Source organism: Octopus bimaculoides, chromosome 8 (genome assembly GCF_001194135.2).
Source record: "Octopus bimaculoides isolate UCB-OBI-ISO-001 chromosome 8, ASM119413v2, whole genome shotgun sequence".
Taxonomy (NCBI): Eukaryota; Metazoa; Mollusca; class Cephalopoda; order Octopoda; family Octopodidae; genus Octopus; species Octopus bimaculoides.
In genome coordinates, this window is record NC_068988.1 from 83,769,101 (window position 1) to 83,794,047 (window position 24,947).

At 37.3% G+C, this 24,947-nt stretch overlaps 1 protein-coding gene across 1 annotated transcript in view; it reads left to right on the plus strand.

Annotated features, from left to right (window-relative positions):
- Positions 1-24,947, plus strand: part of LOC106872411 (coiled-coil and C2 domain-containing protein 1-like) — a 65,216-nt gene that overhangs the window by 1,360 nt on the left and 38,909 nt on the right. The window contains exons 2-13 of the mRNA XM_014919407.2: positions 5,129-5,276; positions 5,971-6,071; positions 9,639-9,869; positions 12,342-12,498; positions 13,260-13,541; positions 16,710-16,825; positions 18,654-18,738; positions 19,868-19,999; positions 20,679-20,827; positions 20,930-21,002; positions 23,456-23,635; positions 24,338-24,480. Coding sequence (XP_014774893.1) covers positions 5,129-5,276; positions 5,971-6,071; positions 9,639-9,869; positions 12,342-12,498; positions 13,260-13,541; positions 16,710-16,825; positions 18,654-18,738; positions 19,868-19,999; positions 20,679-20,827; positions 20,930-21,002; positions 23,456-23,635; positions 24,338-24,480 — 1,797 coding nt within the window. The remainder of the gene's footprint in view (positions 1-5,128; positions 5,277-5,970; positions 6,072-9,638; positions 9,870-12,341; positions 12,499-13,259; positions 13,542-16,709; positions 16,826-18,653; positions 18,739-19,867; positions 20,000-20,678; positions 20,828-20,929; positions 21,003-23,455; positions 23,636-24,337; positions 24,481-24,947) is intronic.

The following is a 24,947-nucleotide window of genomic DNA, read 5'->3' on the forward strand; positions in this document are numbered from 1 at the left end:
TATATATATATAAATTTCAATAATAGGACGAATTCTTTTACAAGAATTTATCAATATATAAACGTGTCTATATGTGTTTCTGTATACACACCCCTGCATATGTATGGGACATAGCATCAAATTTATTTCTATCCGACTTACTCTACGATCACCTTTTCTGTGTTGCCATTCATAGCTCACTAGCTCTTTAACCATTCATTTTTGACATTCATCACACACTCCTACCATTGACAGTCTTTCCTACCCTTTCCCCTCCCTCAATCTCTGTCTACTCCTGCAAACATATAACTACCGTTAGTGTCTCTCTTCAATTACTCCCGGGCATTACTGTCTTCCACGATTCCACTCTTTACCTACACCAAATGTTCTGCCATCATAGCTTTACTACTCTCGTCTATTGATCCCGATTCTTCCAGTATTGCTCCTTCTTCTGTTCATTCCCTTCTGGTCGTGCTGTTTTGAATGAAAAGCAGCCCTAAGTGTGAACAAAGGCACAACAACCTCTCTAGCGTTGGTTCCATAATAAAATATACATAGTACACTGTATAGAGTGTACTGGATACTGGATGGTTTCCGTGTTGAAGCTCCTAGGAGCTTGTTCACAGGTCCTTTTCCACTAGTACAATTAATTTGTCATGTGTGGTACAACACTTCGACAGTTGTAGCTAATAATAACAGACAGGGTCAAATTTTGCCCGAAGCTCCCTCCAGTGTGCGTCAAGTCTGTTCTTGAAGGCATTGACTGATGGAGCTGCGACCACACTGTTTGGCAGACTGTTCCAGGTGGTGGTCACACGCTGTACGAAAACGCAGCTTCTAATGTTGAGCCTGCAGTGTGATCTTTCCAATTTCAGGCTGTGTCCTCTCGTATTTCTGCCTGGGAAGTAGTTGAATTGGGGGCGGTTGGTCAGGTACAGGCCGTGCGTATTCTTATACATGTTGATCATATCTCCCCTGAGGCGGCGATGTTCGAGACGAGGTAGGTTTAGTGCAGCCTAGCGCTCTGGGTATGGCTTTTCTTTGAAGGATGCAATGAATTTGGTGGCACGCTTCTGAAAATCCAACTCGTAACACGTTGCCTTATGCGCCGGGGTTGCCAAACTGTATGTCCATATTCAAGAATCGGGCGAACTAGAGACTTGTACAGCCGGACGAAGACAACAGGGGTGATGAAGTGAAATGATCGTCAGATGACTCCAAGGATTCGATTTGCTTTTGCAGTTGCTTGGTTTATGTGGTTCCTGAAGGTCAGCCCTTTGTCAAGACGCTAAGATCCCCCTCCACCTCACTTTCTGCTAGCTCCACCACAGTCCATTCCTCCTGTGCATCCTGGCCTCTCATGTAGTATTTCCTGTCTGTCTTCGGGTTCCCCACTCTCAAGATGGAACACTTCTCAGGATGGAACTGCATTTGCCAGTTCGTCAACCACCCGTGAAGGTGATCCAGGTCGTCTTGCAGCGTTGCCATGGTCACATCAACGTCATTCTTTGCGAAGATCTTTGTGTCGTCAGCAAATAATGTGATGTGACTGTGGACATGCCGAGGCAGATCATTTATATACATGAGAAACAGTACTGGGCCAATGAGACTGCCTTGTGGGATGCCACTTGTCACCTCTCCCCTCTCTGACTTCATGCCGTTGACACAGGCGTGTTGTGACCAGTGGCTCAAGAAGTCTCAAATCCACTGAAGGACATTTCCTTTGATACCATGAGCTTCTACTTTGGCTACAAGCCTATGATGTGGGACGCTGTTGAATGCTTTCATATAACCCATTTAGATTGCATCGACTCATCCCCCTGCTTCCAAGGCCTCCGTCCAGATGTCAAAAACATCAAGCAGTTGCATCACACATGATCTCCCCTTTGTGAACCCATGTTGTTCTTGGTTGATGAGGTCGTTTCACCACTGGTGTTCAATGATGTGCTCACGAACAAGCACCTCCATCACCTTACACAGTATACAAGTCAAGCTTATTGGCCTGTAGTTGTTGACCGCAAAACAGCTCTCTTTCCTGAATATGGGGGTGACGTTAGCAGTTCTCTACTCGTCTGGGATTTTGTTTGTCTCCATTGCTTTTCTGTAGACAATTGTGATTGGCAGAGTGAGTACATCCAATGGCTTAGAAAGTATGCGTGGGCTGATTCCATCCGGTCCTGGGGCCTTGGCAATCTTTAGGCTTGTCAGCTGCTTGTGAACTTTTGCCACAGAAATGTTTAAGTTGGACAGCTCTGTGTCATACGTGTACTCTGGCATGTCTGGTAGATTGTCTTCCTTCTCTACAGTGAAGACACTCTGAAAGAAAGTGTTCAGCAGATTAGCTTTCTCTTTGTCTGTGGTTGTCTAAGAACCATCACTTCTTTTCAAGTCTGCAATACCAGTCTTTGATTTCATCTTTGACTTCATGTATGACCAAAATGACTTTGGGTTTGTCTTGGCTTGTGTTGCTACCATTTCCTCTAATTTCTTCTTTGCTTTACGGCATGCTTTTGTCGTTTTATTTCTGTTCCTGATGTAGGCTTGATAATTTTGCTCATTTTTGGTCTGCAACCAACGTCTATACAGTTTGTGCTTCTGCCACACTGTTCTAAGTGTATCTCTATGGAACCACTTATTCCTTCTTGCTCTTGAGCCTCCCATCTTTGGTACATATTTCTCTGTTACTCTGTCCAATTCCTTGCGCAGCTTTTCCCATGCCTCTTTACCTGATAGACATTTCAGCTCATCCACCCATCTGATATTTTCCAGGTCTTTCCTCATCTCTTCTATGTTTGCCTTTGTAAAGTTGAAATATTCTTTCTTTCCTGTTTCTTGGTATGCATAGGACAAGCTGATGATCAATACTACATGGTCACTCTTCCCAAGGTATGGTGCTACAATGATATCATTGATCATGTCTTCCCTCTTTGTCATCACAAGGTCGTCTAGAGTTGGATACTGTCCTTCCCTGATTCTTGTTGGTTCTCTCTGGTGCTGTATCAGGAATTCTTCCTTTGTCACCTTGAAGAATTTGCTTGCTGCATGGTTCTCACCTTTCAGACTCCTGTCTTGTTCCCAATTTATATCGAGGTAGTTGAAGTCGCCGATTAGCAGTAAATATTGAGGTTTTTTTGTCTGCCACATTTTATAGCAATCTGTTTAGACTCTCATTATTTTCCTCTGAGCTTGTATTTGGGCTCCTGTAGAACAATCCAACTGTTATAGTTTCTTCTCGTAGTTTACAATCTATGAATACACACTCTTCGAAATCCGTCTCTAAATCACCATTCAAGGATGGTCTCATCTCACTCTTGACATATAAGCATATTCCTCATCTTCTTTTCTCAAGGTTGTGAAATGGTTCATATCCCAGAATGGTGATTTCAGTCTCTTGGATGTCAAATCTCAAGTTCTTTGGTTTAATCTCCACAACCCCCATCACTACAGGCTTATGTATCTTTATCATGGCCTCTAATTCAGTCCTTTTATTTAAAAGACTGTCAGCATTTGTATATAGACAGGTAACTGAACTAGGGCTATTCAACATATATACAGCATCTTCCTGTCTTCTTTTCTCTTTATCTTCCATAGTTGATTCATCCAGTTCAAATATGACCAAATTTTAGCTCCTCTGTGCTGTCTTCCGACTCCTCTCTTTGCTCTCTAGCTTTCTCCTCCATCAATTTCTCAATGTCATTTTTACTAATTTCTGCTCCCAACGTTTGGTTTGCTGCAACTCCTACTGCTAACAATGTCTTCACTGCTTCTGCCATCTTGGGTGGGAATTCTCCTGCTTCAATCTTTTGAAGTCTGTTCTTCGTTTCCTTCATTTCATTCTCAAGAGAGTCCATTCTATCCTCCATCATGCCAAATCTAAGGAGGAACTTCTTGGCTAGCTTATTGCACGGTTTGGGACAATACCAATGGAGGCTAGATTCCTGTTCCCTTTGGTTTGCTTCTGCTCTGATTACCTTGAACAGTGATTTGCCAAAACCTACACATTTTGCGTGGTACCAAGCATGGCACAGCTCACAGCCAACCGACCTCTGTTTATCCTCCACTTCTTCCTCACATATGTTGCAAATGCTTGGTTGTTTTGTTTGGTCTCTTTCAGTTCCTTTAGCAGTAATCTGGGTCTCCAACTGTTCCCCTGCATCAGTTTTTTTTTTTTTGCTAGTACTAGTTTTACTACTGCTTTGGTTTCATGCAAAACCTCTCCTGGTTCCAGCTGCTTTCTGTACACTCATTATTTTTGTCTCTGTCGGCTTTAGATCTAGATCAGTACTGGGCACACTCTATAAGTAATTAGTAATAGGAAGGATATGCAGCCATAGAAACTATGCTAAAAGGCTATGCTAAAAGGCAGCGAGCTGGCAAAAACGTTAGCATGCCAGGCAAAATGCTTAGTGTATTTGTCTGCCGCTACGTTCTGAGTTCAAATTCCACCGAGGTCAACTTTGCCTTTCATCCTTTCGGGGTCGATTAAATAAGTACCAGTTATGCACTGGCGTTGATATAATCGACTTAATCTGTTTGTTTGTCCTTGTTTGTCCCCTCTGTGTGTAGCCCATTGTGGGTAGTAAAGAAATAAGAAACTATGCTAAAATTGGGAAATATAATTGAGATGTGGTCTGCTAACCCATCTAAGAAGGCAGTAACTCAGGATAAAAACTGGCTCCAACATGACAACTCACCAGTGAATTTATCTCAGGCATAGGAGTCTTTAGTAACCTTTGGTCAGTCTGAAGATTTCTTTGACTCAGTTGAAATCACTGGTCATTGTCAGAATTTGAACTTTCCAGTTCCACACAATATATCCTATCTCTACAATTGTATTGATTTTTCTGTTTTAAAGTTTACAGTATTAAGTACAACTTAACAACTGATTGACATTTGTGTGTATGTGTGTGCTTTATATAGTGGCATTGATTTAATGCTTGTGGTATGGATGATCCAGGTGGTGAGATGAAAGGAAGTGTCAGTAAAAACTGGGAGTAGAAAAATAGATAGAACAATAGTGGTATTGATGAAGGTGACGAACATCAAGATTGAAAGATAGCTATGTTAAAAATGATTTGATGATGGTTGTGGTGATGTTGGTTAGCTGTTTAATGTTTTGTATATTTGTGTCATTATTTTGCTCTTGTAGTTTGGACTTGGTATAAACACAAAAGAATTTGAATCGATGTTGCAAGGTAACCTTGATGATGATGATGATGATGATGATGCAGACATTCTTGCAGAGTTGGCAGCCTTGGATGGTGACGTATCTCCTCCAAAAGTTACTAGAAATAAAGGTGAGAAATGATTAAGTATTTGCTTTTATTATTTAACTGAGGTTTAAAATGGTAAGCTGGCAGAGTTGTTAGCATGCAAGAAAAAATGCTTAACAGCATTTTGTCCATCTTTACATTCTGAGTTCAGATTCCACCAAGGTTGACTTTGCCTTTCATCCTTTCAAGATTGATGAAATAAAGTACCAGTTGTGCACTTGTGTTGATGTAATTGACAACGTTCCAGGTCTTGTGCCTATAGTAGAAAGGATTATTTCATTGATGTCAGATAGATTGATAGATTTAATAGCCGGGTAGACAAAGTAATTAGTATTTAGTTACAAAAATTGCAATTAATGTATAATTTCTTCCTATGTTCATAATTAAATAAATCTTTTAATGATTAGACAGACGTCCAATAGAATAGTTCTCACAAATAGACTACGTACAAATTCTTTCTTCACAACTCTTGAAGCCATTTTCTGACAGGAGGGGGTGAAATCTTCATACAGCTGGAGGTTCCAATCGAAACAGGACACGAAATGATCAGGTTGAGAAACACTGTTATAGATTATGCCTAACCGAAAACAATCACAACCACATCACCCAAACAGACCAGATGAAACCTGGTTTAGCTGCTAGTATATATATATATATATATATATATATATATATACACACACACACACACACATATATATATATTTTTTTTTTCTAGGTATTGTCACTTTATCAGACATCAACAAGATGGCAGCAGAAAGTATGCAAGACATCCCAAGTGATGAGGATATGTCTGAAAATGAAGATCCTGAACTTTTGGTATTCTTTTATTCTTTTACTTGTTTCAGTTAGTTGACTGTGGCCATGCTGGAGCACCACGTTAAAGGGTTTCTAGTTGAAGAAATCAACCTCAGGACTTATTTTTTGTAAGCCTAGTATTTATGCTATTGGTCTTTTTTACTGCTAAGTTACAGGGACATAAACACACCAACATCGGTTGTCAGGCGATGGTGGGGGTACACAGGCACATAAATACACACACGCATGCACACATTCACACAAACACACACACACACACACACACACACACACACAAACACATATGACAGTCTTCTTTCTGTTTCTGTCTACCAAATCTATTCACAAAGCTTTGGTCAGCCCGGAGTTATAGCAAAAGACACTTGCCCAAGATGCCACACAATGAAACTAAACTTAGGACGACATGGTTGAGAAGCAAGCTTCTTACCACACAGCCATGCTGTCAACTTTTCTTTTATTCTTCTGTTATTGGTTTCAGTCTTTGGACTGTGACCATGCTGTGACAAAGTAAAACTCTAAGAGTTTTACTTGATTAAATTGATCCTACAGTACTTTAGTCTGGTACTTATTTTGTCACTTTCCATTTATCTAATGGTTACGTCTACTTTTCACAAATAGGAGCATATTTCAGAATGCACTCATACACACATGCATATACTCACACACACATGTATATACTCACACACACATGTATATACTCACACACACAATATATATAATATATATATAATGGCCTTTTGCCGCTTCCATCTTCTAAATTTCATGCCCAAGACCTTGTTCAACCTCAGTTTATGGTAGAATTAATATTGGCCTAAGATTCCATACAGTGGGATTGAACCTGTAACCATGTATTTGTGAAGTAAATTTTTTAGCCATACAGCCATATACCTGAATTGAATAAATTTATCTTTTGTTTTGGCAGTTGGGTATTAGTGGTAGTAATAGATACTATTAGCATGCTGGGTGAAATGCTTAGCGGTATTTCGTCTACCATTACGTTCTGAGTTCAAAATCCGCTGAGGTCAACTTTGCTTTTCATCCTTTTGGGGTTGATTAAATAAGTACCATTTACTACTGGGGTCGATGTAATCGACTTAATCCCTTTGTCTGTCCTTGTTTGTCCCCTCTGTGTTTAGCCCCTGTGGGAAATAAAGAAATAAATAGATATTCTTTTAATTCTGTAAACATTAAAATTAAATCTACAACATAGTGCTCCAGCATGGCTTTAAACTAACTGGTTCTGGTAGTGGTAGTATCACTTCCTTCTTATGCTTAAAACCCGAAGACAAAAATCCCCTCAAAGTCAAATGCAAGGCCTCACATTTTCTAATGATCTTTTATAGAGACTTCAGTTATTCTATAAACATTTGCTGAACCGCATTACAATGACTAAATTTCTTGTTTTAGCCAGAAAATAATTTTCCTTTGATTGGTTACTGACCCTTTAACCCTTTTGATATCAACCCACCTGAGATAGCCCTTGGTTCATAATACAAACTTCCTGTTTAAAGTGATCTAAATTAAAGCTTTCTATTAACATTTTCATGTTAATTTACACTATGTGATCAAAAGTATCCAGAAACCCACCTGATAATGAAGTTTGAGCCACTCTCCATCAGGAACTCTGGCAGTCAATACAGTGTTGGCCTACCCTTAGCCTTGATGACAATCTCCACTCTCATAAGCATACTTTCAATGAGGAGGAAGAAGGTTCCCTGGGGAATGGCAGCCCATTCTGCATTGACCCCTGCAGTATGGATAGGTGCTTAGTCATGTTGAAATACGCAAGGGTCATCCCCAAACTGGTCTTCGACAGTAGGCAATGTGAAAGTAGTTAAAATGTCAGTGTAACTTGTGCCATGACAGTGCCACGTAAAGCAACAAGGGGGACAAGATCCCCTTCAGGCGAAACACGACCGCAACATGATCCCATCACTGTCAAATTTCACTGTTGGCACTATACAGGCTGGTGCATATCATTCACCAGGCATTCATCATACCCACACTCTACCATCAAATCGCAACATTGTGTACTGTGATTCATCACTCCATACAACAGTTTTCCACTGTTCTATAGTCTAGTTTCGATGCTCTTTACACCATGTGAGATGGTGTTAGGGATTTGTCTGTATGATGTGTGGCTTATGGGCAGCTGTTCTTCCATGGAAACCAATTTTCTGCACTTCGTGCTGAACAGTCATTGTGCTTGGAGTAGATCTTGCTGCAGGTTGGAATTCCTGAGTGATGGTGGTGAGGGGTGATAGACAGTTATGTTGTACCATCCTCTTCAACACTTGATGGTCTCTAGGAGTTAACCTGGGAGGTTGGCCCAAACACTTTTGGGTTGTACACATCCCTTTACGTTTCCACTTCACTATTACATTGGAAACAGTGGACCTAGATATGTTCAGGAGGGTGGAAATCTTGCCTAAAGGCTTATTAGACAAATGACACCTGATCACCAGACCCTGTCGAAACTCTGTTAGTTGCGCAGAGTGTCACATTCTGCTGCCTAGCATTGTCTGCTGGCTACTAAGATCACTGACCATGTGCTCCACATGGCGAATGGTAGTACTGTGTCACCCTCTATGATAAGCACACATTTTGCAGGGTGTCTGGATACTTTTGATCATATAATGTATGCTTCAAACACCATCTTAATAATGGCAAAATCATTTTATTAAATATTTCCTTACTTTCAAAATTAATTGAAGCAAAAGCAGGGATTTAACAGCATTATGGTGACAAAAGGATTTAAAAAACATAAGACCTACATTGGAATACTGCTCATATATATTTGGTGTTACTGTTATAAGATATCCTACACCACTTCCCAAAGGAGGGTAATTTGATTGGTTGGCAAAGATTCATCTAACTGAATGCTACAGCCACTGTAGCTCTATCTACAACAGCCTCTGTTCCACTGAATTAGTTAACTGTATAGCATTTTTCATTGGCAATGCAGTACCTCTTTTCCTTTTTCCACCCTTCTTTTCTTCAGTCAAAATCATCCCTAAACATTTTGTTCAGTCATATATTTCTCTCTCAAGATTTTACCCCTCTACAATTCACTCCTCACCCACCTTTTTCCAGTTTTACAGTGTGTATGAATCCAACTGGTATCCAACCTAAACAGCACTGATATCAATGTCATCACTCTGGAAGTTAGTGCTGAGAACCAAGACCCTACCCCTTCTCCCTAATTAAATATCTTCAATCCCCATCAAAATCCACTTTTATTCTTTTCCTTTCTTCGAAATTGAATGAATCAGTCCTTTTCTCTCTCACCAGAGGTGTGGCAGATTTTGTTTTCTGGTGGGTTATGCTGCTATTCTCATGTCAGATTTTAATTCTCGGTTACAAATTCATCATGCTTTTAGTCATCCAGCCCATTTTGCCTACTCTCTCTCTCTCTCTCTCTCTCTCTCTCTCTCTCTCTCTCTCTCTCTCTCTCTCTCTCTCTCTCTCTCTCTCTCTCTCTCTCTCTCTCTCTCACACACACACACGCACACATCTTTATATCTCTGTGAACTGGTTCTTTTACATGTGCTACCATATCTGTTTCAGAAAGAACTCAATGAGTTAATGAGTGATACGTCTATTCCAACTCTTGCTCCTTCAATACCAGTTTCTACCTCTAATCAACTCCCAGTTTCAAGACCAGATGTCCACCAACAACCATCCAGTCCATCTCCAGACTCTGTTACCTTATTAAAAGATCGCATTTCCATGTACACCAGTGCTCTGTCCAACACAGATGAACCAAGTAAGAAAAGAAGGTTGACCAGAGGAATTAAAGTAAGGAGCAATACATTTGAGAAAACATCTCCATTTTTTGTTGTTATTGTTGCTTAACCCCATGTTGTTTTCTTGTTCTAACAGGTTTATGATTCTCAGCATTCCTGCCTAGACCAGTCTATCTCATATATTAGAGACTACATTGGCCAGTATTCTTTTTATTAAAGAAAATAGGATATGATTTAAGGTTAATTTAATTGCTATTTCTGGGAGGCCAAATTACTGCATAAATGCTTCCTTGTTAGTTTGTCTTGTTAGAGAGAGAGAGAGAGAGAGAGAGAGCCTTTATCATGTAGAAATATGGCACATGTGTAGTGGGTCAAACAACTAGGTGTTATCCCCAGATTTAGCCCTCCATTTAGCCCTCCATTATTCAGGATGTTGATTTAAGGGAGATTTGGCTGCTATTTCTAGCAGGTTGTGCCAACATAAAGGAGCTTCCATAGTGATCTGGTGTTGTAGATGTATCTTGCCTGAGTCAGAATGATAGTGGTTTTAGGATGAGTATTGTAGATCCACCTTGATTAATTGGGAAGATGTTTTAAGACGTGCATGTGATTGGAAGTTTGGGTGTGATTGCACATATAACCAACTATGCTTTCATATGTCCATGTGGTGTTTCATTTTTAATATGTATTTTGAGTGTAGGTGGTGGTCTATGGCTATGACCTCTGTGTAGAACTTGTAATGATGTGAAATGTTATACTTTGTGGGGTTTTTATATCTAATTATAGTTTGTTATGGTGAGATTGAGTAACCGTTTAGTACTAGCGTAATCCATGTTGGAAATAATGTGGTTTATACACTATTATTATTGTTGTTCTATATCCCCAAGTCATTCCTCATTGAATAGAACTGTGATTGACTTCATCCCAGCCATGACTGCCCCATCTTCATCATATTTTCAGATGTAGTGTGCCTAAGACTACATTATATAATGTGTTATTTCTTTTCATTTTTTTTCGTGGTACCTTGGACAGGTGTCTTTTACTGTAGCCTTGGTCCAACTTAAGTCTTGTGGGTGGATTTGTGTACAGGCTGAAAAAAGTACTTTGTACATACATGTGTGTGTGTGTTGTGTCCTTATCTTGACTTTGTGTGATAGTGGTGATGGCCATTGTCATACAAACTGTGTCATTTGTTTCTTATCTTCTGTGAAGACATGTCTGGAAAGAGGTAAGAGCTGGCAACAAATTCCTTCCAACCCATACAGGCATGCATGGAAAGTGGACTTTAAAACAATGATGTCTTTTTATTGTTGGTACTGGGTAAATGGAGAGATTTGGCTGCTATTTCTAGCATATTGAGCAGCCACATAAAGGCTCTCTAGTTAGCTCATTGCTGTTCTTTGTGTTGGTTGTGTGTTTGGTGTGAATGTTGTAGAGGTGTTCTCTGTAATTCCATCATTGTATGAATTTATGTAGTCCAAGCCTTGCCAGCATGGAAAATGGACTTTAAATAATAATGTTATGTGATATGGAGAGTGATGGTTGGTTGTATTTGACATTTGTTGTTGTTTAGCTCCTGGTTAGGCCTCATTTGACAGACATGTAATCAAAACATATTTCAGCCATAACTTTCCTGTCTTTATTAGGCTCTTTGTAGGACTATGTATTCTCACGTATCATTTCCTTTTAAAGACAATAGACTGGCGTGTGATTTGAAAGAAGTTTTGCTGCTATTTCTAGTAGGTTAATACGTCTGTGTTGATTCTCTTAGTTCTTTGTTGTTGGTGTCATTGCTTCAACTGCAAACATTTCATTCTATATTGTCTGATTGCATTATATCCCCTGGCTAATAAGGCACATAAATTCTTTGCCTCAATCTGCCCAACTGAAAACTATATTCTGCTTTCACTTTACAATAGAGCAATTCTCTTTTGGGAAGGAGCTTCTATTAAAACAATTGCTGTAACAAATAAATCTACTCAACCACTCGTGGTAATTTGGAATTAGTATAAAATACAAGAGTTAATTTATATTTGCTTGTGTTATTTTTGTAATTTTTATGTCTCACCTCCTAGATCCCTAACTAAACACTTCTACTAACCTTCCCCCAGTGTAATGGCAGCTCTCTGGAATTGCCTTCTTTTAAGAAAAGAATATATGTTTGTATGTATATGTGTCTGTACTTACCTGTTGTATATATATTATGTATGTGTATGTATGTATGTATGTTTACATTGTTTTGGAACAGTGCCAAATACACCAAGAGAAACTGTGTTTCATGTACAACAGAGGTTGACTGATAAAGATGAGGGTGCCAAGGAAAAGTAAATGTAGAAGAATTTGAGCTAATTCTGCAAGTTTTAGGGGTGATATTGGCATTAAAGATTATAGTGGTGTGAAACTATAAGTTACTTCTGTAATGACCCTGTAATTCAAATTGTAAACCACATCCTATTATACAGTTTCCACTGATAGTATGAAACTGATGATTATGTTGATAATAAATGTTTGTTTTGTTTTATAGAATTTAGAAGAGTTGCTGAAAGATGCAAAAGCAGGCCGTAAAATACCAGAGGATTCTATCCCACCTCCAGTTTCTGTTCGAAGAAAAGAACCGTCTTCAGTTATGACTCAAGACCAACCAATTCCTGTACAAGTTCAGCCACCTCTACCTGAAAGAAGTGTGTTTGTATTCCTGTATTTTGGTCTTCTAATTGTTTTAAACAAAAGAAATTATTTATCATTTATTGCTAAGTACTTATTCTTGATGTCTATTTACATATTTACAGCTAGATTGACATTACATTCTCATGGTGGACTGTATATTTACACTACTTATATACTTGTATCATATGGGTGGAGACTTATTTGATGGTAACTTCTGCAGAAGCCCTCACATGCAGACACACACAGACAAAATGTTGAAAATATTCCATGCAAGCTTTGAGATATCAACAACATAAAAAGTTGGAAATGCACAATCCCTTTTGTATTGTAATTAATCAAATTATTCCAAAGTACAACATTACATACTCGTTTCTCTTCTGACAAGAGATAGTCATTGTAATTGTGGGCTAAAAACCATCCTTTACACATGTACATTATAATGATTATCTTCTATGCAGAGTGAAACTGGTATGTAATAATCTACTTTGGAATAATTTGATGAATTACAATATCAAGAGAATTGTGCATTTTCTTCTCATCACATATGAGTGTGTGTGTGTTTTGTGCAGTCATTTATGAGTGCCTGTGTATTGACATTTTGACAACTAGAGCTGAATGAGCTAAGTACCAGATTGAAATAAATATTGAGGTTGATATGATAAACTGAATCCTTGAAGGCAGTGCCCTGCATTGCTATACTAAAATGACTGACCTGTGAAAGAATAAAAGAATGTATAATGGTATTTGTTAATTAATAATACTTTAAACTTTCTAGATAATGTACCAAGGCAAGAAGAATCTCCAATTAGATCTGCTGCTCCTGCCCTTCCACCAAGGAATATAGTTGAGAAGCCTCCTGGTCAACCACCTGTTGGAGCTGTCTCAGTACTTCCACCACTGCCTCCAAAGTCCTCCCATGATACTGCACGCAGTCCAGCACAATCCCCGTCCTCATCGTCTTCTTCAATGCCCGGCACTCACAGACCCCAACCTCCACAGCAGCCAAAACTTGTGAGAGTTGATCAGATGAAGCATCCAATACCAGAATCTTCTGGAGGTCTGTTTCTTTTCTTTGTTTTTTTTTTATACGTCTGTTGTCATTTTGGTGGGCTTTTTAAAAATATGCATCATCATTTCTTCATTTTTTTTCTGCCTTTAATTTTTCATCAGTTACTTGTATGTATGTTTAAGTACGAATATACAAATTAGGCTATCCTCTAATGTGCTAACCTAATTTATTATTGCTTTATTTAACAACTAACCTATTTTTATTGATGGGAGAAGGAAGCTATATCTTCTCCGAGGAGTAATCAACAAACCATGAAAAGATTCAAGAAACTTCTCTCATTTATTTTTGCCTATCATAAGTATAGAAAGAATGTGTTTACATTCTTACTACACACACAGTGAGGCTTTCTAATGTTTAAATTTACTACATTTCTTCTGATTTATGGGATGTTGTGCATGGAAAACAGACATTAACTAATTGATAATGATGATGTCTTGTGAGCTACTTGGTGACATGTAAAAAGCACCGAGTACACTCTGTAAAGTGGTTGGCATTAGGAAGGACATCCAGTAGTAGAAACCATGCCAAAACAGAAATTGGAGCTCGACACAGTCCTCTGATCTGTTATATCCCATCAAACTGTCCAACCCATGCCTCCTTTGAATACAGATGCCAAATGATGTTGATGATGACGATGATATATATGTATGTATACATATATGTATATGTGTAGTACCAGGATGCTCTTGAGCACTACTGATAGCATGTATCCCAGTACAATCTGTTGCACGGTCAGATTGTTGGTGACTAAATGACAAAACCACCAAGCCTGCTTGGTGAGTAGGGTGGTTTTTGGACACCCTATAGGATGAAAAACTAGGCCCATCAAAGGGCGGATGAACTCAGAGTCAACAGCCATACATTTAAAACCACTGGTAGTGAGAGACCCCTAACTGTCGTCACAACATCCTGCTAGGAGAAAGACAATCTAACATAAAGCCTGCAGATTCATGTGATTACTGGTTAGATGAATTCTTGCTTTATTGAAATTATCTTTGCATCCAATTGCTTGGTGGCGATTTAAACCAACCCCAAATGTGGAAAGAGAATAATCTCAAGAATTGTCCAAAATTGACATGTTATTAGGAAAAGACTGATTGCCTAGTGACAAGAGGACAGCTTTGTTCACATTTCTGCATCCATAGGCATCATCAATTCAGCAGTTGCCTTATCTTGTCTGTAGCAGGACAAAATTCGGATCTTTTTTAAAACGGGGGCCACATTTTTCATTAACGAAACACTTTGAAACTTGGAACACTGGTAGAATGTGTCATATAAAACATCTTTTTCTCTTAGTCTTCTTAAAAAAAAAAGAAATCCATAACTTATTCCATGTTAAAGTTGTCGTATTTCTGTAATTTCAACCAATCACTGACGTCCATTCAGCCGATATACATTAAGTGCCGATTACATAAACAAAGGATTCTGAAACAATTAACCCTAACCCTAACCGTAGGGTTAGGGTTAGGGTTAAAGCAAATTTAAAATGAAAAAAGCAAATAAAACGAAGGTATGGAGATTAAATACGCTTTACATTGCTTAATCAGCCAAAGGAGTAAATATAAACAACTGAATACTTGTCAGTGATTGGTTGAAATTATCGAAATAAGACAATTTTTTACATGAAATAAATTCGAATACAAAAATATTTTTGTGTTCTATAACACAAAATAGATAAGTATACAAAGTTTGAAAGTCTTTCGGTACCAAAAACACTACGTAAAACATTAATGAAAAATGTGGCCCCCGTTTTAAAATAGATCCCAAGATTCTTCTATGAAAAGGATTAGTTTTGCATAAATGATATGAAAATTAGTGAGAGAAACAACTCAGAATATTCAATGGTATGTATTTGAACAGCAAAATGAAATACATATATATATGTGTTTTTATATATATATATATATAGTGCATTGAGTTATGCCTCCTTATGCTAAGAAGTTTTAAATAATTGGCCAAGTTTTAAATAATCAGCATGGCCAAAACCCAATGACTGAAACCAATAAAAAGATAAAGGGAATATATACACGAGTGGGCATTTGCAGTTTAGTTAGAAGGAAGTGCCTGCGGCCCTTACAGGCCTTTCAAGACTGGTGACATTGATAAGTTTGTTCAGTTTAGACATCTACCTTAGGAATGAGAACCCAGGTTTGAAATTTCCCCAAGACACCTGATGAAAGCTGGAGGGTATATCAGCTGAAACGTTGTGTTAACAACAGACAAGATGAGGACAAATATCCGTCAAATGTAAATAATGTACATAATTCCTCTTCTCTTAAATATAGAACTGAAATATATACCAGTCTAATACTGGGGTCATTATAAATGGCAACACATCTTTTCCAAATTTATGGATTTGTACCTATGTATAAGTTGTCTTTAAACAAAACTAAGAACATATTGGATAAAGTAGAAGACATGATGGTTACAACAAGAACATTTTTGATCATAAGTCTTCATGATCAGAGTTGACCCAGGGCTAAACAACAACAGTTCTTATGATTCCGACTTCCTTTTGTTATTAGATTGCTTGTATGTTTATTAATATGTCTAGTTACCAAATCACATTATCATTATTGTTGTTATTATTATTATTATTAAGGTGGTGAGCTGGCGAAATCATCAGCATACCAGGCAAAATGCTTAGTGGCATTTTGTCCATCTTTACGTTCTGAGTTCAAATTCCACTGAGGTCCACTTTACCTCCTTTCATCCTTTTCGAGTCAATAGAATAAATACCAGTTGAGCACTGGGAGCAATGAAATCGACTTACTCCCGCCAAAATTGCTGCCTTGTGTTAAGATTTGAAATTATCATCATTACTATTATTATTATTATTATTATTATTATCATCATCATCATCATCATCATCATCATCAGCAGCAGCAAGTTGGCAGAATCATTATCATGCCGGGCAAAATGCTTAGTGGCATTTTGTCTGTCCTTACGTTCTAAGTTCAGATTGTACTGAGGTCAACTTTACCCTTCATCCTTTCGGGGTCGATAAATTAAGTACCAGTAAAACACTGGGGTTGATGTAATCAACTAGTCCCTTCTTCCCAAATTTCAGGCTTTGTGCTTATAGTAGAAAGGATTATTATTATTATTATTATTGTTATTATTATCATTATACCTGATGTTTATATTTAATTTCAGCAAATAGCACTCACAGTATGCTGTGTGAGCGACGAGATCAATATAAATCTGCTGCTATGGTTGCCAAGAAGTCTGGTGATATATCAACTGCTACGAAATATGCGCATGTAGCGAAGGTAATTAAATTACTTCTGTGTGCATATGCATACACATACATATATAGTGAAGGCATGTGGTCTGGTGGTTAAGGTATTTGGCTTGATCATATGGTTATGTGTTCAATTCCCAGGTTAAGTGGTTCATTGTATACTGGAACAGCACTTCATTTCATGTTATGCCAGTCTTCTAAATGAAAATGAGAGCCAGCGGGTGCTGGTAAAGCCACACCCTCTCTCTGTGCAGCTGTCACATCTTGGATGTTCCTCTCACTCAAGGGTGAGGGTTTGTCTATGTTTACTCATGGCTACACAGGCACCTAAATCAATTAGTAAAAGCAGAGTACACATTACTAAGTCATACTTGTTTGTGAATGACAGCTGGCTGCTCTTTTTTTTTGTATACACACACACACACACACACACACACAAACACACATGTGGGCGCATACATAGAGATTAGAGTGTTGCACTTACTATTATGAAATCATGGTTCTGATTTTCAAACAGGGTAGTGAGTTGTGTTCTTGAGCAAAACACTTTATTTCATGATACTCTTTGATCACTTCAATGTTTGGCACATTGTGCACCTATACAGGCAGTGTAGATTTAATGGAGGCAATGAGCTCCTGTAAAGCACAAGCAGTTGCTCACTATCAGCAAATCATCTGTGCAGGTTGTTCAGCTAGAAATTGCAGAATCACCTTTCTTGGACTCAAAAGACTATCAAGGGGTGTGTGCGTGCGCGCATGCATGCATGTGTGTGTGTGTGTGTGTGTGTGTGTGTGAGAGAGAATGTGTATATATTTGTGTCTCTTTGTCTTGATATCATGTGTAAGTTGTAAATGAGTGTCATTAACATACAAGTAGTGTCATTCATTTCCAATATTCTGTGAGAACATGTCTGGCCATGGAGAGATATTACCTCGCTTGGAAGTAGATGAAGGCTGACAACAGGAAATCCATCAGACCTTAGAAAATCTATCTCAATAAATTCTGTCCCACTCAAGTAAGCATGGGAAAGTAGACATTAAGACGATGATGATAATGATGAGATATGAGTTAAAAGTATATTCATGAGACACAATTTCTCAAAGCAGATGCATGTAATAAAGTCCTTGACAAGATAAAATGGTACTACAATAGTGGTTTATGAACAAACATCAGGCTCTTGAGAAAAGAAAATGATATCAATGAAAGTTTTAACCTCCTTTGTGTCTATATTAATGTGAAGACAAAATACAGTTTACATCTGTGTAATTCTTTTTTCACCATAGTTATAGACATGTTTAACCAATTAGCATTTAAACTGGCCATATCTAGCCCAGATATTCCAGCTGTTTTATGTTCAGACCAGCCAGATCTGGCCTCTCACCCTTACCCTACAATATCATTCTAAAAATATAAAAATCACATCATGAGAATCTCAAAGGTACAAGATAAGGCATGATTAATTCAAAACAATGTGAATAAATAAGCATTACATTTGACAGAGTAATCTGAATGCTAAAGGGTTAAACAGTTTAAAACCACTTAATTTGTATCAAATGTGACAATTTGCCCATTCCGTTTAACCCCTCTCCAAGGAGTGTAGGTCCTGCTCTCCGTCAGGAGAAATGCTACTTCCAACTACATGCAAAAAATAGTTATGTAGGAAAATAGACATGAATAATGAGTTTTTCTGAAAGTATGTCGAGAGCTTCTGACCTATGTGCAGGTTTCTAGAAATGTGTCAAAGGAATCCTACATGTAAAGGAAACAAGGTAAGAGACTAGTTCTACAGATTCATATTGCATACAGATACACATACATATGCACTATGTATTAATTGTTTCTTCTTATATTCCAGCAATTTGAAAATGTTATCAAAGCCCTTGTGGAGAACAAGCCTATTGACCTCTCAAAAATGCCACCTCCACCTCCAGGTTACAAAGGTTTGTAAGACATTTGTTCTCTCTCTCTCTCTCTCTCCCCTGCTCTGGTCTTTAGATCACTTGACACTTGGCTGTGAATAAGTACTGTGAGGAGGAGCAGGTTATCTCTTCTGTAAATTGTCATTGTACAGTCCATTTGGCTGTAAATAGAGAGGTAAGAAGTGGAGGTACAGTCACTTGTAATTATAAGTATGTTATGTCCTATATGGATCCACAATGATGCCAGTTTTAAATTTCATGCTGAGGCACAAGGATCTAGTTGTAAATCAGGCAACACAAGACTGTGCTGTCCTCTTAACATGAGATCACAACTTGCATGTAAGTTTGTGACTCACAAATATATGTGTGTTTGTTTTCTTTGTGTTTTATTCATTTTTGTTTCCTGTTCCAGAGAATACTATCAGATCTGTTGTGTTTGCACCAGATTGTTGTTGTTATCAGAATGTACCACTGGTATTCCTTATTGTCAAGGGTGTGAATACATTCTGGTCTTACTGTGCTTTTTGTAGGACTATCAGGACAGTCTTTCCTGTGAAAAGCTTTGTAAATAGTTTTGACAACAATGTCATGTCTCATAGAAAGGTAGCACCTATGCAGATATTTTTGGATAGCTGATGATGATGTGGGTGACACACTGGTATGGCACATATTCTATCATACCATGGAGATTTAGAGGCATCCTTACCTCTCTTATTAATTGAAGGCATACTTTTCTAGGCGAGATGTGATGTATCTGTCACATGTCCAAGGCAGGCTAGAGGATACCAACAACATTGACATTGTAGCTCTCCCTGACAGTGTGACTGTTAATGCAGCAATTGTATGTACATACATATGTATGCATGCATGTATGTGTGTTTTTGTGTTGTATGTATGTACATCTCTCTCTCTCTCTCTGCCTGCCTGCCCGTTCGCATGCATGCATAGATGATAAATTTATGACCTTCCCAGTGAGAATCTTGTAATAGCATCATGTTGAAGTTCAGCTGTGAGTAAATAAATCAATACCCCCCCCCCCTGTTTTCTCTCATTCTCACACCACCATGTATATATGATGAAATCTTCAGTCTTGTTTCTTGAAATGAGATATTTTGTGTTTTCATCTTATTTTCTATTCTCTTGTTTTCAGCTAAGACACAATTCCAAACTCCCACTAATAATAACATCAGCTCCCAATCTGGCCATGTCAGTCAAGGTAGTTCTGTCAAAGAAGTTAATCCATCTTCAACAAGTGAGGAAATTCCAAATCTTTCACCAAGTGGTAAGAATCTGTTTGTTACTCTTTACTGTTATTGTTATAATTATTATATCCTAGGATAGTTAATTAATGTTGTGGGACCTTAGGATGGGTAGTCTGCAGAAAATGAGGAAGACAAAAGTGAAGTATGTGTGAGACAGAGAAAGAAGATTTGAAGGGAATTTTAGTCTTGCAAACTGCATGGTGATCTCAATAGTGTTGGTGCTATAAAAAAGCACCCAATATACATTAAAGTGGTTGGTGTCTGAAAAGGTATCCAGCCATAGGAACCATGCCCAAGCAGACATTAGAGCATGATGCACACTTTGGAGCTATTGGTTCCTGTTAAACTGTTTAACCTATGCCAGCACGGAACATGGACACCAAATGAAGAGGATGATCACAGAGCAATGCATCAAAATACTGCAATGCAGATAGCTTGGTGCTGTGCCATTTCTCTCATCCTACTGCATTTTAAATAGTATTAACAATTCTAGTGAGGAACAATCCAGAAATGTGGAGTTGGGATTTAATTTTATTTATTCATCTCTTTTCTTTTTCCTTAGTTTTGTTTTAAATTTCTAATTTATAAAACAGATAAATTTCATTAAAATATAGAAAGTCACATTTCTTATTAAGTTTTTAATTTTGCCATGATTTAGCACTATAACAAATTACTTAAAATGATTTCATATTATTTCAGCTTTAAAGAAGTTGTACAAAACTCCAGATGCTCCGTCTTCAGTGGAGGAAGCTCTTCGACACAGATTGAATAAATATAAAACAGTTGAAGAAGAAGCAAAAAAAAGTGGCAATGGTGGTAAAGCTCGGCGAATGGGGCGTATTGCAAAGGTATTGTTTTATATTGTATACCTGTTATATGTATTGTTAATGTATTGTTTGGCGTGTGTGTATGTTTAATTTATGTTACTTTTCTTCTCTTGTTAATTACAGGAATATGAAAATGCTATCAAAATGTATAAAGCTGGAAAACCTGTGAATTTTGAGGAGTTACCAACACCTCCAGGTACTTCTTGTTTCACTTTATCAGAAATACTTAATTAAAAGTTCCAATTTCATCTTTTTTTTTTCAATTAATAAATTTTTACAAATAAAAATGTTTTTTATGATTAAGAATGAGATTCCTTAATACACAAATGGCTTGTAACTATGGAAGGTCCTGAATAGAAACTGTAATATCTTAATAGATTTTGAATGTGTATGTTTATAATTTTGATATTGTCTATTGTTATATGTCATGCATTCAACAGAGTACAACATGTGTTGACTCAAGGTGTATATGTATATTTAGATAAATGTACTCTATATAAAATTTTCCATACAATGCAGAGCAGAGTTTAGTATGTTAAATCTAAAATATGTGTTGGCACAAGGTATGTATGTATAATTAGGTAAATGTAGTATATATCAAACTTGCTATATTAACAGAGTATATACTATATTAGATGTGAAACCTGTTGAACCCATGTGTGAGATGTTTATGTATTGTTACATTAATGTGGTCTATATAAAACTTGTTATATATCAACAGGATATTTACTATGTTAGATTTAAAATGTTGACACAAGGTGTATATATATATATATATATATATATATATGTATGTATTTATGTATATAATTAGATAAATGTAGTCTACATAAAACTAATATTACCATGTAATAACAGTTTAATACTATGTTAGATCTAAAACTAAAATATGTTGATACTAAATATGTATATGTAATAAGATAAATGCAGTTTATGTAAAACTTGTTATATATCATGTACTCAACAAATTATACTATATACACACATTTATTGACAATAATGTGTTAGTTTATAAAATTTTGATTTTTTGGGGTTGAAACTTTTTGCTTAGGAAAATTTGTTTTGGAGCAATTCCTCCCTTTAACCATTTTGTTTCCATATTTCTATTGAAATACACTGCATTTGTTTCAATTAATTTTGAAAATAATGAAGAATTTACAAAACTAACTGTTTCATTATTAAGCTAGTGTGTGACACGTAAATTATCATGAAATTTTGGTAGAAGGCTTTAATTTAGAATACTTTAAAAAAGCAAGTTTGTATCATTGAACCAAGGGCAGTATCAGGTGAGTTGGTATCAAAAGGGTTAAATATAGCTTGATGAAGTATTTATGGGCACTTTTCAGTTTTCATCAACTTGAAATTTCAAAACTGGTAATTTAGAAGAAAGAAACTTAAATCTTTTACTTCATATTCATCAAGTATTTCGCCTTACAAACTGTAAACTAGGGTAAATAAGTCTTGCATTGTTATGCCTTCCTGATATTTTCAGCATCAGATTATTTGATGGAATAACAAATGCTCTTTCCTGCCACTAATCATTAAAAGGTGTATAACATGGGATATTTGTTGTTTGATTGACCCTGTTTGTATACACGGTGAAGTCAACTTCAGTAGGACTTGAGCTTTATCCTTCTTTAGAGTGACAAAGCTAAATACTGTAAGCTTGTTGTGCTATCATTTCTGCCAACCCACTACCCTAAACTTGTATCTTGGCAACTGACACAGCTATGTGGAGGCCAAATAGAAATGATATTAGTTTGATCTGTTGGCTGTCTAATGATATGTTGCATTAAAGATGAAGTCTAAGTGAGCTGTGAGTGTGGCTGGACAGCAAAGACTTCAGTTTGATAAATGCAAGAGATTAGGATGAAGGGGTTTGTATTGGTTCAGACATATGTGAGATAATGAAGTCTGGATGTGAAAAATACATTATGTGCTGTTGGTGGAAGTACCAGTAGAAAAGATAGTCATGTTAAGAAATACGGAGGTCATATCCCAGGATCTTGGACCTTACAAAATATGATGAAGGTCTGGAATGTTTGATAATACAGATTTTGATACAGGTTCACTCAAATAATGTCAGCATGGAAAAATATACAAATGCACATTTAATGTTGTTTACAATAATGATGATGACAATGATGAAACTTATAATAAATTAGAAAAGTGCAGATGTAGCTGTGTGGTTGAGAAGTTTGCTTCCCAACCACATGGTTTTGGGTTCACTCCCATTGCATGGCACCTTGCATAAGTGTCCTCTACTAGTGCTAGGCCAACCAAAGCCTTGTGACTGGATTTAGTAGACAAACTGAAAGAAGCCTGTCATATATGTGTATGTATCTGTGAATGTGTGTATGTTTGTGTCTCCTTGTCTTCAAATTGCATGATAGTTGTGAGTGTCACCGTCATACAAGCTGTGTCATTAATTTTCAATGTTCAGCATAAACATGTCTAGCCATGGAGAAATGTCTTGCTTCTGAATATGGCAGGGTTGGCAACAGGAAGAGCATCTGGTTGTAGATAATCTCCCTTAAAAAACTCCATCTGTCCCATGCAAGTATTGGAAAAGTAGACATTAAAATGATGATAATGATGATAGAATATGTTGCTTTCCCTTTTTTTAATGTAAATTTTCTTTTCCCATAGGCTTTCCACCAATTCCTGTGAATGATTCAAAACCGCCATCATCATCAACTAGTAGTTCGTCTGTCACCTCTTCAGATATGAAGCAGGCTCCTATGAAACCACCTACCCATCCTCCAGTGGCAAAACAACAGCCAGCAGCCCAGCAAGAGCTTTCTGAACAAGAAATTCGCAAACGGGCTTGTAAGTATGATATCTTTGTTATTTCAATATAATGTAAATATCTGCAATAATCTGAAAATTTTCCATGAACAATGTTTAGCTCCTCTGGCTTTTTTATCTTTCCTTGAATAAAACACTAGCCTACTGTAGAAAATTTCCCAAAGGTTTTGTTTTTTGCTTCTCAATACTTAAACTTAGAACAGCCATTCATTATAGACCAATCAATGAAGTATATTTGAACTCACAATCTATTAGTTGGAAATCCAGTAACTGTCCACATGGAATAAAGTCTACTTTTACTAAAGATCTAAATCTTGAGTATAAAGTATGTAAACTCTGTTTTACTTCTGATTCTGGACTCTTCCCCACCGAAAGGATAGCAAAGGGTTTGTAGGCGACTACCTCAGAGGTTCTGATTCCTGCTGTTTTCAACAGTAATGTAAACTGTAATGAAGAATAATATTTGTGTTCTTCCAAAAAATAAAAAAAACACCATATATGATCATGTGAAGGAACCTGTGTGTAGTTACTCAATAATAACAGCAGTTAAATCTCCTTTAAACTTCCTCCTATCATCTATAACATAGATGAAGCTACTGGTAAAATAATATACAGGAAAGAAGATACCATAGTTACTAATAATCCTAAAGTTGATCATTTAGTCAGTCTCTAGCTAAATATTAGTTAGTCTCCAGCTTTAAAACATATCTCTTCTAATTTCAGTTGCTCGAAGAAGTATTTCTTCTCGACAAGAACAGCACATTGCCTTTTTGAAGGAACGCATGGCTGAGTACCGCCAGGCAGCAATTCAAGCTCGAAAGAATCAAAATATGGAACTTGCTAAAGCTTATCTCCGTCAAGTGAAGGTAAATACTGTTTACAGGAGTAGGTGTGGTTATGTGGTTATGAAGTTTACTTTGTCATCATATAGTGGAGGTGCATGGCTTAGTGATTAGAGTGTTGCACTCATGATTGTATGGTTGTGGTTTTGATTCCTGGACTGGGTGATGTGTTGTGTTCTTGAACAAGATACTTCATTTCATGTTGCTGCAGTTCACTCAGCTGGCAAAAATAAGCAATCCTGTACCAGACCAGCATTCTGTCCAGTGGGAAATATATATACATCACAGAAACCAGGAAACTGGCAATGCAAATACCGACAGGGCACAGATGTGTGTCAATAGCCAGCTGGAGGAGATGTTCTCCTGGGGCTAAAAGCAACAGTAACATTCACCCTTAGGGTTTAGCCGCATTTAAGTGGCAAATATACTTCACGTTGTCGTGCAGTTACTGTTTATACCTCGTTCAGAGATTTAACATATATATATATATA